The 17151-nt window shown below is 45.8% G+C and overlaps 1 protein-coding gene across 1 annotated transcript in view; it reads left to right on the plus strand.

Annotated features, from left to right (window-relative positions):
* Positions 1–1094: 1094 nt before the first annotated feature.
* Positions 1095–17151, plus strand: part of TNN (tenascin N) — a 38806-nt gene continuing 22749 nt past the window's right edge. Inside the window, exons 1-7 of the mRNA XM_039483711.1 lie at positions 1095–1509; positions 2541–2912; positions 6717–6980; positions 9731–9913; positions 11074–11163; positions 13645–13908; positions 14758–15021. Coding sequence (XP_039339645.1) covers positions 1095–1509; positions 2541–2912; positions 6717–6980; positions 9731–9913; positions 11074–11163; positions 13645–13908; positions 14758–15021 — 1852 coding nt within the window. The remainder of the gene's footprint in view (positions 1510–2540; positions 2913–6716; positions 6981–9730; positions 9914–11073; positions 11164–13644; positions 13909–14757; positions 15022–17151) is intronic.

Below are 17151 nucleotides of genomic sequence, written 5' to 3' on the forward strand. Positions count from 1 at the left end.
GAAAATCACCTCTGTTAAGGAGCTGATTTTTGTCAGTCTCTTGAATGGCTGCCTTAAAGCATGTTTCACTGTATACAGGGCCGGCTCCAGACCCCAGCGTGCCAAGCAGGCGCGTGGGGCGGCATTGTCCTGGCAGGGCGGCATTTGGCTCCGGCGGACCTTCCGCAGTCATGCCTGTCCCCTCTTCCCGCGGCTCCACTTGAGCTCCCGCAGGCATGACTGCGGCGGGTGCGCTGGTCCCGCGGCTCAGACGGAGCTCCCGCAGGCATGCCTGCGGATGCTCCACCGGAGCCGCGGGACCATGGGACCGTCCGCAGGCACTTCTGCCCCGGCCGCGGGACTGGGGAAGGGCGGCGTGAGCGGTGCGGCGCGCCGCCCTGCTTGGGGCAGCGGAATTTCTAGAGCCGCCCCTGACTGTATAGGGTTTACTCCATCCACCACTGACATGCAGCAATCTCTGGGGTGAACTATATTTAACAGCACACTGCAACAGTGTACAGCAGCTTAATGTAATAAGTGAGAGACAAATACTATATCCATTTAAACTGCAATTTAGTTAGGCCTAATGTCAGGTAGGGCCAACACCTTTACTTGTACTAAAATTGGAACAGGTAGTTAATAATCGTGATAATCAGGACTATGGTTTTCAGTCTCATCTGAAAGATGTCATCTTGCAGAGCACAGTGCCTGCTAATGATGGGTCAGGACTCTAATTCAGTACTGACTCATAAGGAAGAGTGTCGCCTATTGAGTCAACACAATTACCATTTTCTGTAACAACTTAAAAACAATGAGGAGTCCTTGTAGTCTGTAAGGTGCCACATGGACTCCTCGTTGTTTTTGCTGATACAGACTAACATGGCTACCACTCTGAAACATATCACCCTAGGTATTCTTTGTATATGTCTTATTTATCCAAATACTGACCAGCCTGTCACTGATGAACTTGTGAGCTTACAGCACCAGATAGCATCATAGCAGGTTAGGGTTTCTTATGGTTTTATGGTAGAGTTTTTTTCATCTTTTTTTTTTTTCTCCTTGAAACCAGCTTCACTGTTTTTATAGGATCAGCCTTCCCTCTGAAGAACTACAAGATGAGTGTCTGGAGTTGGCTTACTTTCCCTCAGGGGATGTTACTGTACCTTGCTCTCCAAACAGCTGCTGTTCAGCTCCCCACTGAACTTCACAACTGTACCAACAATGGTCAGAAAATCTCCTTCAGCCATTCATACAAGATTGACCTACCCAAATCATCCCAGATCAAGGTGGAGGCGGACCCGTTGCCGCTCAAAGATGACAGTCATGTGCTGCTTGCTGCTGTGGATGCGGATGAAGAGGAGGAGCAGAATATCATATTCAGGCACAACATCCGAGTTCAGACACCGAGAGGTGACTGTGAAGCTTTGGGACACATCAAAGATCTGCTGGAAAGGGTGGAAAAGATGGAGAAAGAAATGATGGTACTCAAGGAGGCCTGCAGTATACAGAGGTGCTGTGGGGGAGTCCAAGGTGTGCAACATACTGTAATTTATTTGTTTTGTAGTGTGTTCTCTCTAACTCCAGTAGCTTTAATTGTATGTCCCTCTCTGTGCTGTGCTATTCCCTACTGGAAAAGTCCTGGTCAGGCTGGAGCCCAGGTTTTTTACACTGGGGCATGGAAGTCTGAGGCATATGGAAAGAGGGTTTAATGGGAGCAATTAGTTTCCTGAGTTTGAGGTGGGGAATCCTGGAGTTCCTGACACACAGACATCCAAAGTCCATTGAAGCCAATGGAAAGACTCCCATTGACTTCACTGGGCTTTGGGGGGAGCTCAGGAATTCTAGTGTTTATGAGGTGATGAAGTGCTTGGTTTGCTGTGCTCCCCAGTGGTGATGGACAGGGGTAGGGGTGATTTCAAGGGTCCTCACAATGGCAAGGAGCTCAGACTCAGCAGCGGGATGTGGAATTCTGGGGTTTCTGGATGTGGTTGGGCTTGGATTAAACTCTTACAGATCCAAGATAACTTGATTTCCTGGTCTTGAGGGAGTGGAACTCTGGAATCTCCAAGATGGGGTGGGGCTCAGGTTCCTGGGCTTGGTGGGGAAAGCTGACATTCCCAAAATGTGCTAACACGTGTCTTTCAGCTTTGAGAGGAATTCTGGAGTGTCTGAGAAGTCAGGGCCTGGAGTTCTTGAGCTTGGGAGAGGAGACATTCTGGAATTCCACATCAGCAGGAGGTGTGGTTGTAGAATTCCTAGGTTTTTTGTTTTGTTTCCAGTCCCAGAATTTTTCATTTTAAAGGAAAATGTTGAGAATTTGTTTATTTGTTTTTCTTTGATAGCTAACTATCCAAAACAAAGAAGAATGCTCAGGTGATGGTCTCATATGATACTAGTGGGTGCAGCTATAATCAGTCCATTTAGTTTCTCTTTCCTACCAGTGGTTTTGAATAGTCCTTCTCTATATCTGTCTATGGCTCTATTTCTAATGCTGTTTTGTCTGCCTCTTTCTCTCCTTCATGCTACCTGCTGATGTCGGCTCTGGGTCCCCAACTGGACAGGTGTCTCGAATTGCAGTGGCCATGGAACTTTCATCCAAGAGATCTGTGGATGTGACTGTGATGAAGGCTGGGAGGGCAGCGATTGCTCCCGCCCCAGCTGCCCCAACAATTGCAACAGCCATGGACGCTGCGTTGATGGCAAATGCATCTGCAGCAAACCCTACGTTGGTGAAGACTGCAGTCAGCAGCTGTGCCCTAAGAACTGCAGTGGCAATGGGATCTGCAACAATGGTGTGTGCCAGTGCTATGAGGAGTTCATGGGAGATGACTGCAGTGAGAAGAGATGCCCCAACGACTGCAGTGGCAACGGTTTCTGTGACAGTGGAGAGTGCTACTGCCACGATGGTTTCATTGGGCTTGACTGCTCCCAGGGTGAGAAGCACCTTCCTTTTATTCCTTCCCTATGTCTTTTATCCTGGCGTGGCCCCTGTATCCCCCTTCTTTCCTGCCCATTGTAGCATTTGTTTGGCTCCTTCTGCAGCTAACCCCACCCAATATCCATTAGCTGGAGAGGATGCTATCCCCAGCCCATAGCCAAAGGCTGGATATGGAGGCTTATAACCAGGGAGGAATGCTAACCAAGCCTATAGATCGCTCCTGGGAATAAAGGCAAGGGGGTCAGCCAGGTCTGCCTGCCTGCCTGCTGCAGTCTGCATTGGTTGTGAGTAAGCCAGAGGATTCAGTACAAGCTGTGAACAATGGTATATCAAAACCTTCAATAATCTACTCTAGACTGAGGCAGTTAGGAATTTAGGATTGGAAGGCACCTTGTAGGTCATAAAGTCCAGTCTGCTGCTGTCTCAGGCAATATCATCATATAATCCTGTTCATAAACTGATCAAGCTCTGTCTTAAATCTAGGTAGGTTGTTTGCTCCAACTGCTGCTGTTGGAAACTCCCATTCAAGAAGCTATTTCTTGTCCTGTATCTGCACCAGGCAGTGGGGGTTGACTGATTAGACCTGAGTGAGCTGACCCTGCTCTCTGCCCAGAGATTCCACCTGGACTGGGCCAGGAGCAGAACCTCCTTAGTTTAAAGACACTATCGGTAGGGCTCCTTGCTGCAGGATGTCTGCTAAAGTCCTTCTGTAGCTGTACTCAAGGCTCAGTGCATGGCCTTGCTCTTTGGGTCATTAACCTTAGCTTGCATTTGTCTGGTTTTACACAGAATGACAAAGCTGAAAACAGTTTCCATAATCCCCTTCCTTGGGCAGGTCTGCCTTTACTGGAGGGTGTCTACTAGGGAAGGTTTTATGTTGCTGTTGTTTCTCCAAATGTATCTATTAAGTTGAATCTGTAGTCTGAGATTTTCAAAGGGGCTAAGGTAGGAGTTGGGCACCTCATTCCAATAGGTCTCCTCTGAAATCTCAGCCTCAGTCTCGTTCAAGGTCTTTTAGCACAAAAAGTGCCATAGGAGCCCTAATCAAGTAGTGAGTGAATCCCTCTCTGGACAACCAGCTCAACCCCAGTTACCAGTTTGAGCCCTTGCTACCATTACTACTTCCCATCCTTGAAAAGCCTTAATGCCCATAAAAATGGCTCAGTGGCCTAGTCATCCAGTCTGAAATATCTTTAAAATCTCTATAACTGCAAGCTCATATCCCAGCCATGTCAACTCAGCCCTTCAACCTTCTGAGGCAGGTGAATTGAGTACATGTAGATTATTGTAAGTGCTCTGGATCAGCATTAAAGCTCTGATCTTGCTCCTCAAAAACTACATGTGCTCATTGGTTCACCTTGTTTAAAAAAAAAAGTGCTAGAGACAAAATTCTCCCCCTATACCAAAACTCTTAACCTTACCCGATTCAACCCCCAGTCTTTCTTTCCAGGTTCTCTATTTCCCTCTCTGTCAACGATCATTCTGTTCTGTCCACAGAAATGAGCAAGGAATGAATGCTGTCAGAGGGGCAGCCAGGTCTGTGAAGGTGGCAGCCAGAATTGTCTCTGGTGTCCCAAGGGGGTTCTGGCCCTGCTTCCCAAGGAGAAGGGTCTGAATGCAACCTGGCTTCCTCCTCCCCATGCTGTTGTTGTTGCTGTTGCTCCAGTAGTAGGATGGACATGTTATAAAATTAATACACCGCTATACAATTCATTTTGTATTGTAATTTATGACTAGATCAGCAAGGTCACAAAAAGGAAAAATATTTTTCCTAAATCCTGTGTGAAACGGTTTATATTTCTGCAGCATCCGTCAAGCTCTCCTCTTCCAATGTCATTAAACTGGCTTTTATATTCTGAGAAAGAGACTTCTGGTTCCTGAAGGATTACTACCGAGTGCTGCTGTGGTATAGTTTTACATCTCTTTGCACACAACAAGACATATATTTAATAATTTGTTGTCATTATTACTGGCATATCTGAGCAACTAGAATGTAACTACTCCCCAAAGTGTACAATTATTTGCACTCATTAATTTTTTTTTTTTCATTTATGATCAGTAAGAAGCTATGGAGGGAAGTAGATGTTAAACCTCAGATACTGACTTGTGCTCTTTTTTGAACATCATCTCATCACTCTATAGAGCACTTTGCAATACCTTAAATAAATGTCAGAGTGGTAGCTGTGTTAGTCTGTATCAGCAGAAAGAACGAGGAGGACTTGTGGCACCTTAGAGACTAACACATTTATTTGAGCATGCCCAAATAAATGTGTTAGTCTCTAAGGTGCCACAAGTCCTCCTCGTTAAATAAATGTAGCACCTGATTAAAACCAAATTTTTCTATCAAGTTATTGCCTTTGCTTGAAAAATCATTGTGTTGGAGCAGAAGCAATAGGAACGGTGGAAAGTGGAGGGGGCTTTAAAGAATGAGAAGATGAGACTTTCCAATGGGGCCAGGATTCCTAACAGGCAGATATGTGAGCTTTCAACCCAGCAGTGAATTTAGAAACATGTTGCTGGTTTCCTGCTTGCTTAGGCCATAGGGCCTTAATCTATTTCCTGAGAAGCAACTGGCTAATGGAGAGAGATTTATAATAGTAATTAGAACACAAGATGGACTCTTGGCATCTAGTCACCCAAACCCCATCCGTCCTCATACTTCCCTCAGCACTTAGTATTGTTTATGTAAAGAATCCTTGCACTGCATACAGTGCAAGTTTGTTTGTTACCAAAGAGAAGGGAAAGGAGGAGGATTTTCAGTGGTTTCTAAGTAAGTGTCCAAAATGCAACATTTGTTTACCTTTCTTGTTTTCATCATGCCATTTCCCTGGACAAATGACTGCAATTTATTGATCAGGCCCAGAAGGGCTTTTGTTTGTCACATCTGCCTGGGTGAATGGCTCTAGCTGATCTCAGAATTTGTATTGTTTGTATTTGTTTCTGGATGAGATGTCAGGTGAGGCAGAGAGGTAACACAGTGGTTCAGGATCAAATGTTGCGAGAAGCATTAAGGCCCGTTTTTGCTGCCGCTCGAATTCTGTGATGAAATCATTCCCCAGCTGTAGTTAAACTTTGCAGTACTATTGCAGAGTTACTGCTTTGGGTGCCAGTGAAAATGTAGGCCACAGATTGCAACACCAGAGCACTGGCTTTAGAGGATAAGCTGCTACCAGCTATCTCCAGTGTGGAACACTGAGATGTGCTGCCCTTCCTAGAGTTCTGTTCCTGATCCCAGATCTACAGGACAGTCTTGATCCTCCTGGGTCTATACTATGTCTTACAAGCCTCTTTGACTAGGCAATTAGAGGGTCCTGCACTTATTCTGGATGTTGTAACATCAGTACAGAATTATTTAATGCCACAGAACAAGAATGATGAAATGGCAACTGCACTCGTCCAGCCAAGCAAGGAGGAGCGTCTTTCCTCGACAGACACACCTGGTACCATGGGTGACACTGAGAGTGTTAAAGAGGTTGTTTCTTGGCATTCTTTTGATGATTGACATGTCTGCTACAACGTGGTGCTAAGTATACCTAGTTTATTGCAATGCTGAGTGTTCGCAATTCCCATTGGCCACTGCAACTATACCTCTTTGTGAATAAGCAGAGGACTTCAACCTCCAGGGTTGTCTATCTAGGCCTGTTCACCAGCAGTTCATTCATTGTACAAATGCAAAATATGGGCCTGATCCCAAACCCATTGAAGTAAATGGAAAAACTCTCATTGACTTCAGTGGACTTTGGACTATGCCCCAAGATGAGATATCAGTCTTATAATTTCTTCTCCTTTTTTCCTGTAGTGATTGCTCCTCAGAATGTGCAGCTGCTGAAGACCACGGAAGATTCTTTGACCTTCAGCTGGGATCAGGTGCTCGATGTGGATTACTACCTCCTCAGCTATTATCCAACAGGGCACGAGGCCTCTGCAGTACAAGTCCGAGTGCCAAAAGGACAGCTCAGCTATGAGATCCCGGGCCTTCGCCCCAGCACAAAGTATCAGATCACACTTCGTTATGTGAAGAAGGGGATTTCCAGTAACCCAGAACACCTACAAGCAAGGACAGGTGGGAGCACTAGAAAGTCCTTTCCTCCAAAAAAGGATTTATTTGCTGGTCTTCAAAGTCAGGTTCAAACTATAGGGAGAGCAAACTGCTAGGCTTTGAGGGTGTATGGCACTACACTCAACTTCCTGTCTGAGCTTTTGGAAAGGCCCATTCTATAAGCCTTTCTTCTCCCATTTAAAGATGTTTTTCCCAAAAGGCTTTTTGGGATGAATTTCCCACCCCCCCAAAGTCCCAGCTGTTGTTCCCTGCTTCTGAATTCAAGGGAGTTCACAGTGCTGGGACCAGTTTACTCTCTGACTCCAGGAAGCAGGAATGTTTCACTGTCACGACCGTGAGTGCCTCACGACCGTGAGTGCCTACCTCAGGGCAGACACCCCAAATTGATGGTATGTTCTAGAATTAGATTTCACTGACCTAGTAACAAATGTGAACTCCTGGATCACTATACCAGTCTTACCAGGGAATCACAGACAGACTCTCCCGTCTATCTTGCTACTCAGGAAATCTGGACTTGGTGATAAATGGTCACTTACACCAAAAATCATGGAATGTTCAGTTTGCTCCCAGTCCCAAGAGACCAGTCTCTTATCCCCAATCAATTTGCATCTTAGATCTCACGCCAAAGACAATGCCTGTCGCCAATCCTGTAATAAATTAACTAAAGTTTTATAACTAGGAAAAAGAAATGAGAGAATTATTTACAGGTGAAAGCAAGCAAAGACGCATCTGAGTTACTATCTATGGTTCCTAAAGATGACAGAGATGTAGTAATCTGTCAATTCAATGCGTCTTTCAGGGCAGACCCAGGGGTAACCCCTGGGGATTTTTGCCTTAGTTTAGGTTTCAGAGTGGTAGCCGTGTTAGTCTGTATCAGCAAAAACAACAGAGTCCTTGTGGCACCTTAGAGACTAACAAATTTATTTGGGCATAAGCTTTTGTGGGCTAAAACCCACTTCATCAGCTGCATGGAGTGGAAAATACTGAGGCAGGTATAAATACACAACACATGAAAAGATGGATTTATACCTGCCTCTGTATTTTCCACTCCATGCATCTGATGAAGTGGGTTTTAGCCCATGAAAGCGTATGCCCAAATAAATTTGTTAGTCTCTAAGGTGCCACAAGGACTCCTCATTGTTTTTGCCTTAGTTTAGTGTCTTTGACCCTGTGAAAGTTCAAACAGCAAAGAAGTAACAATTTTCTCGTGATCCTGTTTTATATTTTACATTTCGCCTTGTAGTCCAAGAGACGAGCTCCATTGCACATGGCATTTCCAAGGTGTGATAGGCCCATTTACCAATTCTTTGTACTCTGATATTCATTAATGGTCTGTTTAATCTTGAGGATTCCTGTGCCTGGGTTCACAAGTTCAGAGCAAACATTTTCAAAGTTATAACGTGAAACTTAATTATTTCCTGATATCAATATTCCATGCTATTACAAGCGTGATTAATGCAGCAATTTACAAGCTTTCCATAGAGTCTAAACACTCAATACATTCTTATAAGGCTGCTACCTATTTTGAACAAAATTAACATAAGATGGGCTGATTTGGTTTCCAGCTTTGAGTTTGTCAGCTCTTAACTAACACTTATGACCTTGGCCAGATCTGGCACTTGGTTTACCACCATCACAGACACATCTCGCTCCCCACCCGCCTCCTTCTGTCACCTTCATTGTCTTCCTGACAATCTCAAATGCCTTGCTGGCCTTCAGAATTCTCCATGGACTCTTTCCACCTGACACCTCTGAACCTATATTGACCTATAACTCTGCCCGCTCTCTCCACTCCACCAATCTCTGCCTGAGCTCTCTTGCCTCATATATACTTCCCCATGCCACTCTTTTGATCTTAGCCTTCTCTCTGCTCACACTCTGCAGTTGGGGGTAGAGGAATTTTGCTTTTTAATTTGTGCCAACCTCTCTCTAAGAAATTGAAGCTCCTTACTCTCTGAAAACCATCCATTTGAATGGACACAGAAGGGTTTCAAAGAAGGAGAATGTAATTACCAGGTGGGATTTGGCTAGGGGATGAGAGGTACTACCTAGACTGTACAGTATGCGATGAAGATCCTGAAAGAGTGAAGTAGTCAGGACTTCACTTGTACGTATGGCAATGCCAGGTGCACAGCATTTCCTAACAATCACGGTGGAGTGTTGTAACATTATGGGGGTCATTTAGGGCAAAAATCTGTCTGGGGATTGGTCCTGCTTTGAGCAGGGGGGTGGACTAGATGACCTCCTGAGGTCCCTTCCGATCCTAATATTCTATGATTATGGACTCAGAGGGCAGAGTGCCAGTTTTGAATTGTCAGCCCCACTCCCTGCAGTAGCTGTGTTTTCCTCAGGCATATCTGGGCCATACCTGAACTAGACTGACCCTACTTAGGTGATGAGATCTTCACACTGTGCTACCTCAATGCCCTTGTTAAAGCCAGTAAAGAGTTGGATTATGGGGAGTGTGTATTTATTTGTAACAGAACACATTGGAGCCGGAGTCCTCTATGGCTGGGATAGAGCTTCACAGTGAGTACAGTCAGGCCTGTTGAAAGAATAATTGCATTTTGCCTAGTTAACAACCCTTCAGTTCATCGGAGAAATTGTACCTGGTTCTGAGGCCTGAGACCCCTGGTGGAGGTAGTTTGGCTCTTTTCTGTCTTGTGTGCACACATGGAGGAGAGGTGGCTTTGGTGCTGCTGAAATGATAATGTGCTGCTTGCTCATCACCCTCCCCCCTCTGTCTTCCATAGCCCTATCTGCAGTTAGCGCTGCCTGGGTGACAGAGGAGATGGAGGACTCACTGGAAGTGGAGTGGGAGAACCCCCCAACAGAGCCGGACTATTTTAAACTGAGGTTCAGCTCACTGCAAGGGCAGGAGAAGGAAGTGGCGGTGCCTAAAAGCAGTGACCCCAAGAGCAGATACATCATCAGCGGTAAGTGATTGGGTATAGCCAGACGGGACATGGCCAGGGAGAGAGAGGGAGAGACAGACCACAAGAGCGAGGTTGACTCTTGTACCATAAGCTGAGAAGAGCATCTCTTTTGTTTCTGTGTGGCTGCTCAGAGCAGACACAGACAGTTAGCGGAACTCTTTCACTTCATGCCCAGGCTGCTGCTGTGAGACTCCTACAATGCACCCCCCCCCAAAAAAAAAAACACAACACCACCCAGATGAGTCTTCATCCATGAACCTGGTAATACATAGATGAAAGTCTGCCAGGTTAACCACCTCTAGCACCTACTGGCCAAGCTAAAAGGAAGAAAGCCAAGAGTTTCTCATACAATATATCTCACTGTCACATTAGTTTGAAACTATACTGAGTTCCATTCAGCACAGATGTTCGCTGATGAAGGAGTGGGGCTGGAATTTAACTGGCAGAACCCCAGGATAGGACCCATTTCCATTCAATCTGATCTCAAGTCACGAGAGATTCTGAGACTCCTTTTTGAATGACCAGAGCATTTTATTTAGCTTGCTCTTGTAGCAAAAGAGGAGGTATTATTTACTTTTTATCTGGCTGGGAGTCTCACTTTCAATATTGTCAAACATATGGGGCAGATCCTCAGCTGGTGTACACTGGTATAGCTCCACTGAATTCAGTGATTTACACCAGCTGTGAATCTGGCTCTACAGCTTTACTTGCATCTTTGCACCAAGTCCAGCACTTGTTCACATCTTCACAGGTAGCCATCATGAGGATATTCTGTGTGTGAGTGGGTTGAAGGGTGATATCGGACATCACATGGAAAAGCTCCCCATGTGGTATGGATAGTAAATGTCAATGTACGTTCATTCAACTTTAATTCTACCCTCATATAAATAAAAACTTACTCATTCATTTCAGACCTGGGGACACTAAGGATGGGTAAAATGGAAATCCCCACAATTTATGACCAGTATGGCCGGTAGAGATGAGCCTAAACCAAAACATCAGATTCACATATTCTCCAAACAAGAAGTACAAATCCCAGTCCCACAACTCAAACTCCTCTGTAATATAAAATCAGAGAGCAGAAGATGCAATTTCTCTAAGAAAATGTTAATGTACTTTATTCCCTAATTGTTGGGACTGCTTCTTTTGTTTTCTTATAGGCCTGAAGCCTGGAACAGAGTATAAGATCATTGTCATATCTGTGAAGGATGAGATTGAAGGAAAACCATCTATAGTGAATGGTCGCACTGGTATGTATCCAGAAGTCCCAAGGAGGATCAAGCTCCATTGTGCTCAGTGCTGTACAGACACAAAGGGATACAAGGTCCATAGGTGATGATGCTTGTTTTGAGTTGATTCATGTTTTCAAGCTTCTCTCCACAAACATAAGGGTTAGAAACTCAAAAAACAAACAAAAAAACCCCAACCTGAAATTCTCAGGTAATCACCAGACTGCAGGAGCTGGAGCTTTAAGACAAACACCAAATAGCATGAGACTCAGCAACATTGCATTGTAACTTACTATGTAAAATACCATCAGTCCAGATGAGCGTGTGGGTTACAGGTGGGAGGTGAGGAGAAGCAGCAAGGGGAAGCAACTGGGATGCATGGAAGGAGGAGAGAGGGCTGGGTCCTCTTCTCAGAGGAGTGAGGAAGGCATATAGGGGGGATGTTGCTCTGGTCACCACACTGTGTGGAGGACAGATAGCTGGCCAGGTCCTCTGACAGCCAGTAATCAAATGCTGCATGCAGACAGCAGGGCAATTCCATCTTGTTCTCACTCTGACTGCATTTATTTCTCATCTGTGAGATGGAAATCCAGGATTCCCCAACTACTGGAAATCTACAGATCCCCAAATAGAATCATCATTCCGTCCTTCCCACATCTCTTCTCTGTTAATGGCATAGGTGGGTGGGTGTGGCACTGATGAGGTCTCTTTTGTTGGCTGCTGCCTGGCCGGAGTCTGCTGGGCTTTTCTTTTGATCAGAGCTCTTGTTTACTCTTGACGTCTGATTCCAGTTACCCTTGGAAGGAAGTAGGGTTGGGAAGCACTGCTGCCTTTGGAACATGATGACTCCATCTGTCATCTGTGTTTTCGAACATTGTGAACATGTAGATTCCGTCTCATTTTTAGCGGTTATTACTTGGACGGCCTCTGCTTTGCATAGGACCATTCTAGTGCTGCACAGCCCCAAGGCTTTTCATGAATGTATTAATTCCTCTCATATTTTTCCCTGGTTCTCTTCAGTGTGACCAAATCAGCCAATTCATAGAAGTTTAAGGGAAATTGTAGAACATAAGTGCAACACAGCTGCATAAAGTGTGCTGCCTGGAGTGCTAGCTGTGTAGTGGTTTTGTGGAACAAGAGCTCCTTTGGGAGAGACCCACCCAGGTTGGTTAGCTGCACAGATGCTGCACAGTACATGAGTTGTTTGCATAGCCTCTCCCAACACTCCAGAGTTAGTACCAGAGAAGGGGTGGAGAAGATCATCCTCCATTGCCAGCACTGGGTACAGTTCCCCAATAAAGGACAACTCAGATGTTAAAGTGATCTTAAACTAGGTCTCCGAAAGCATTAACAAAACACATAATAAGATCCAGTGGCTGGAAATTGAAGTTAGACAAATGGAGACTGGAATTAAGGTGCAAAATGTTAAGTGAAGCTAACCATTGGAGCAACTCACCTAGGGGATTCTCCATCACTTGAATGTTTTGTATCAAAACTAGATATCTTTTTCTAAAAGAGATGCTGTAGCTCAACCAGAAATTACTGGGTGAAGTTTCTTGGCCTGGGTGGTTCAGGAGGTCAAACTAGATAATCACAGTGGTCCTTTTTGACCTGAACATCTATGAATTATTCAATATTCAAGGCTACCATTTTTCCTTTAAGATGATTCTCCTGCCATCTCTGGATCATTCTCTCTCCTCCCTTCCCCATGGTAGTGGGCAGAGAGGCAAAGGGGCCACTGTGGTGCTTTAATGGAGAATACTAATATCTTCTTTAAAGGGTCCCTGTGTCAGGCACTTAGTAAGTGGATTAGTCCATTCCTCTGAGCATAAAGCTGGGAACCAGGAACTTCTGATATTGACTCCTGTGTCTTTGGGAAGTCACTTAGCCCTTCTTTCTCGCTGTCCTCATCCGCAGATAACAATACTTGCCTCTGGGGTGCCATTGTGAGGATGGATGAGTTATTGCTGGTAAAGTAATTTGAAAATGAAATGTACTGAGTATTATTATTCTCCCCAAATTTCAGTTCTCTTGAAATGGTATCAGCCTAGTAAGGAGTGCCTCCTGCATTCAAAACAGCTATTTAAAAGATAATTCTGCCATTTCATCCACAGATAATGTATTTCAAGTTTTTAAAAGCCACCATATTTGTAGGACCCACCAGTAATACACTCTGATCCCTGCTCTCTGGCTTTGCACCAGGATTTAACTCACTAATTGTATTCTCAAAGCTATCTGCCCTCCTGCTGACCAGACCAAAAGTAAACCAAATAAAGCTAGGTTTGCTTGCATTGTCAGGAAGAGAATTAATGTTTGCCAAGTAGAAGACAATAAAATTGGGTGGTGGAAAATACTTTCAAACTCTTGAAAGGGTTTGCTGAGCACTGTAGAGTAAAAGATATGCAGAAATGCTACACATGACAAGGAATGTGACTGTTGGGATCAGGTAGAATATTGCTCGGGGAGTCTTTTAACACTGCACTTTCAAACACTCTTTTAAAGGAATAGACAGCCCAACTAACCTGAAGACCGACCGAGTGACCGAGGATACAGCTACCATCTCCTGGAACAGGGTCCAGGCTCCCATTGACAGATACATGGTGAGCTACACCTCAGCTGATGGGGACACCAGAGAGATTGCTGTAGGGAAAGACCAGAATACCACTACCCTGATGGATCTGAAGCCAGGCATGGAGTACGTGATCTACATCTGGGCTGAGAAGGAAGGCCTGCAGAGCAAGAGAGCCTCCGCTAAAGCTGAGACAGGTAACTAATGGCAGGGGAAGAAATGTGGAGCTTGATCATGACCTCATACCAGTTTGTCAACTCCATGGACTTCACTGAAGTTACTCCTGATCTACACCGGTATTAATGAGACAAGAATCTGTCCTGTAAATTGTAATTCTCACTGGTAGGCTAAACTGGCCTTTAGTTGTGAAAATGGAGCCTTTTAATTGAGCAGGGGCTTGGACTAGATGACCTCCTGAGGTCCCTTCCAACCCTGATATTCTATGATTCTATTCTATTCTGTGATTCCAATCACAAGTGCTGGTAGAGATCCCTATTCACAGATGCTAGTCATGAATATCAGTACAATGGAGGTATTTGAATTAGTAAAACAGCCATCATCAAGGCTTCTTAGCCGACTAAACATGGAGTTAATGACTTGCCTTCAGAATGCCATAAACAAGCTCAGAAACCTTCCCTAGGTCACCATTCTGACCTTTCCAAGGACTACCCTGAGAGTAAGACATTGAGGGATAAGTGGTGTAAGGGCTGCTCTCCCTGTGGTTTGGTGGCTGCTCACTGCGCTGGGGCTTAGCACATCTGGTGCTGGTGGGACGTGTTGTGGGTTTTTTGTTTTTTTTTAATTAACAGAACTGATACAGTTGCACTCAGGGTAGATGGAGGGTAGCAGCCAGTCCCTATGAGGGCTTTTTCCTGTGTGCTAATTCATGTAGGAGCTTTGCTGTTGGCCTAAGAAACAGTATCATCTTCACAGCTGTGGAAGGGGGAAGGACCGTGAAAAGTGGGGAAGGATTGATGGGTCTCTCCTAATGAAGTGTTGGGGAGAATCCTCACTGTATCTCTCCACTGTTAAACCTTCTCTAAAAGAAATTGACAGCCCAACAAACCTGGTGACGGACCGAGTGACAGAGGACACAGCCACCATCTCCTGGAATGAGGTGCAGGCTCCCATAGACAAATACATGGTGAGCTACACCTCAGCTGATGGGGACACCAGAGAGAGAGCCACGGGGAAAGACCAGAGCACCACCACCCTGACGGGTCTGAAGCCCGGCATGGAGTACATCATCTACATCTGGGCTGAGAAGGGAGGCCAGCAGAGCAAGAGGGCAAACACTAAAGCTGTGACAGGTAATCAGGGGAATCTGATACTAGCTAACTGCATATCACAAACTGCTCCCTGAAGATTAGCTGTGTTTTGTTCTGTTTTCTTCCAGCTTATTGCACAGTGTACATTATAGAACAATTTGTCATGCGGCCAAACATGCTGCAGGCCATTCCAAGATTGAGATTTAGGACTTACCCCCACTCCCATTTGCTCAATTGCAAAATTTCATTGACTTTAATGGGGTGCTTGACTGGTTCCATAATGCATATAGGTCAGGGGTGGGAAAACTTTTTGGCCTGAGGGCCACATCTGGTTATGGAAATTGTATGGCAGGCCATGAATGCTCACAAAATTGGGGGTTGGGGTGCAGAGGGAGGGTGAGGGCTCCAGCTGGGAGAGCGGGCTCTGGGGTGGGGCTGGGGATGAGGGATTTGGGGTGCAGGAGGATGCTCTGGGCTGGGACCAAGGGGTTCGGAGGGTGGGAGGGGGAATCAGGGTTGGGGTGTGTGTGTGGGGGGGGTTGAGGGCTCTGGCTGGGGATGAGGGCTCTGGGGTGGGGCAGGGAATGAGGGTTTGGGGTGCAGGAGGGTGCTCTGGGCTAGGATTAAGGGGTTCAGAGGGAAGGAGGGGGATCAGGGCTGGGGCAGAGGATTAGGACGTGGTGGAAGGTGTCTTGGGGTGCAGGCTCTGGGTGGCGCTTACCTCAAGCAGCTCTGGAAGCAGCAGCATGTCCCCCCTCCAGCTCCAACGTGGAGGCATTGCACTCACCAGGCAGCTCTGTGCACTGCTTCATCTGCAGGTCCCGCCCCTGCAGTTCCCATTGGCCATGGTTCCCCGCCAATGGGAGCTGTGGGAGGGCGGCGCTTGGGGTGGGGGAAGCATGTGGAGTTGTTATGCTTATAAGAAGCACATGGGATCTTTTTCAGGGGAAAAGGCAATACGCCGCATTTATTGAAGATACAACAATTAGCATATGCATTCAATCACGCACCATACACACATACACTGTCCCGCCAGTTGATGTTATAGTTACCAGTCCAGATCAACTTAGTGGCCACCTAGGTTGATCACTGGTAGGGAGGAGCCGGGTTCCGTCGGTTGCGACACGAGGCTCCGGGGAAGTCTTGGCAGGACGAACCCAAAGTTTCATGGCAAGGCACCCTGTTTATATAGTGATTTTCCTTCATTGGGACCAATGAGTTTTGCTCCGTCATGCTGTAATCAATTGTTGTTTGACAAGTGCTTGTTTTCTTAAATTGTCCTTCTCATTCTTTATCACAGCTATCTTGTCCCCATTGATAGGTGCCTGTCTCATCTTTAGAGTCGTCAATCTGCCCTCCTCTGACATTTCAATAGGGGCGTGTTACAGCCTCCTGGCGCCCTTGCGCCTGTCTCCGGTTCCTCCCTCGTACATCTAGTTTAGCAATGGCCTTCACACTTATCTCTTAACACATACATTCCTCATTCACACACAAAACAGAATTAATTTACACAGAACATTTTGAACAGGAACATCAAATTGCAATGCAAAAGAAAAACAATCACTGCATTCTTTTACTTATTTTAAAATGCAAAACGTACAACAAATTGGTGACCCTCAAAGGTCTGTCATTGCCTTGAAATCAGTCCAGACACAGATTCTGGCTGATGTATCTCTACCCATTGGCCCATTAGGCCATTCCTTTCTGTTGTTCAAAAAGGGTGGCTGGCAGGATTTGATCAAATCATACACCAATATGTTTAATAGATGCTACATTACTATTCTTTATCCTTAATTCTAAATTATATAAAATACAAATATAAAATTCTTCTACTACTGAGCCCCCTGGCTGCCCCTATGTGTAGGAGCTGGAGCTGGATAGGGGACATGTCGCTGTTTCCGGGAGCTGTGCAGAAAGCCCCCGAACCCACTCCCCAGCTGGAGCGCCGGAGCAGGGCAAGCCCCCGACCCCGCTCCCTGGCAGGAGCTCGAGGACCAGATTTAAAGTTCTGATGGGCTGGACACGGCCCGCAGGCCGTAGTTTGCACACCCCGACATAGGTTCTATGCAAACTTCCCCCACAGGGCTCTGCCAGTGCACCACAATCTTTCCCTATGGCATCTCCTGCTATTTTAGTCCTGGAGTAAGCACAGCTCTGCCAATGTATCTAAAT

The sequence above is a fragment of the Mauremys reevesii genome, linkage group 8 (genome assembly GCF_016161935.1).
Source record: "Mauremys reevesii isolate NIE-2019 linkage group 8, ASM1616193v1, whole genome shotgun sequence".
NCBI lineage: Eukaryota > Metazoa > Chordata > Testudines > Geoemydidae > Mauremys > Mauremys reevesii.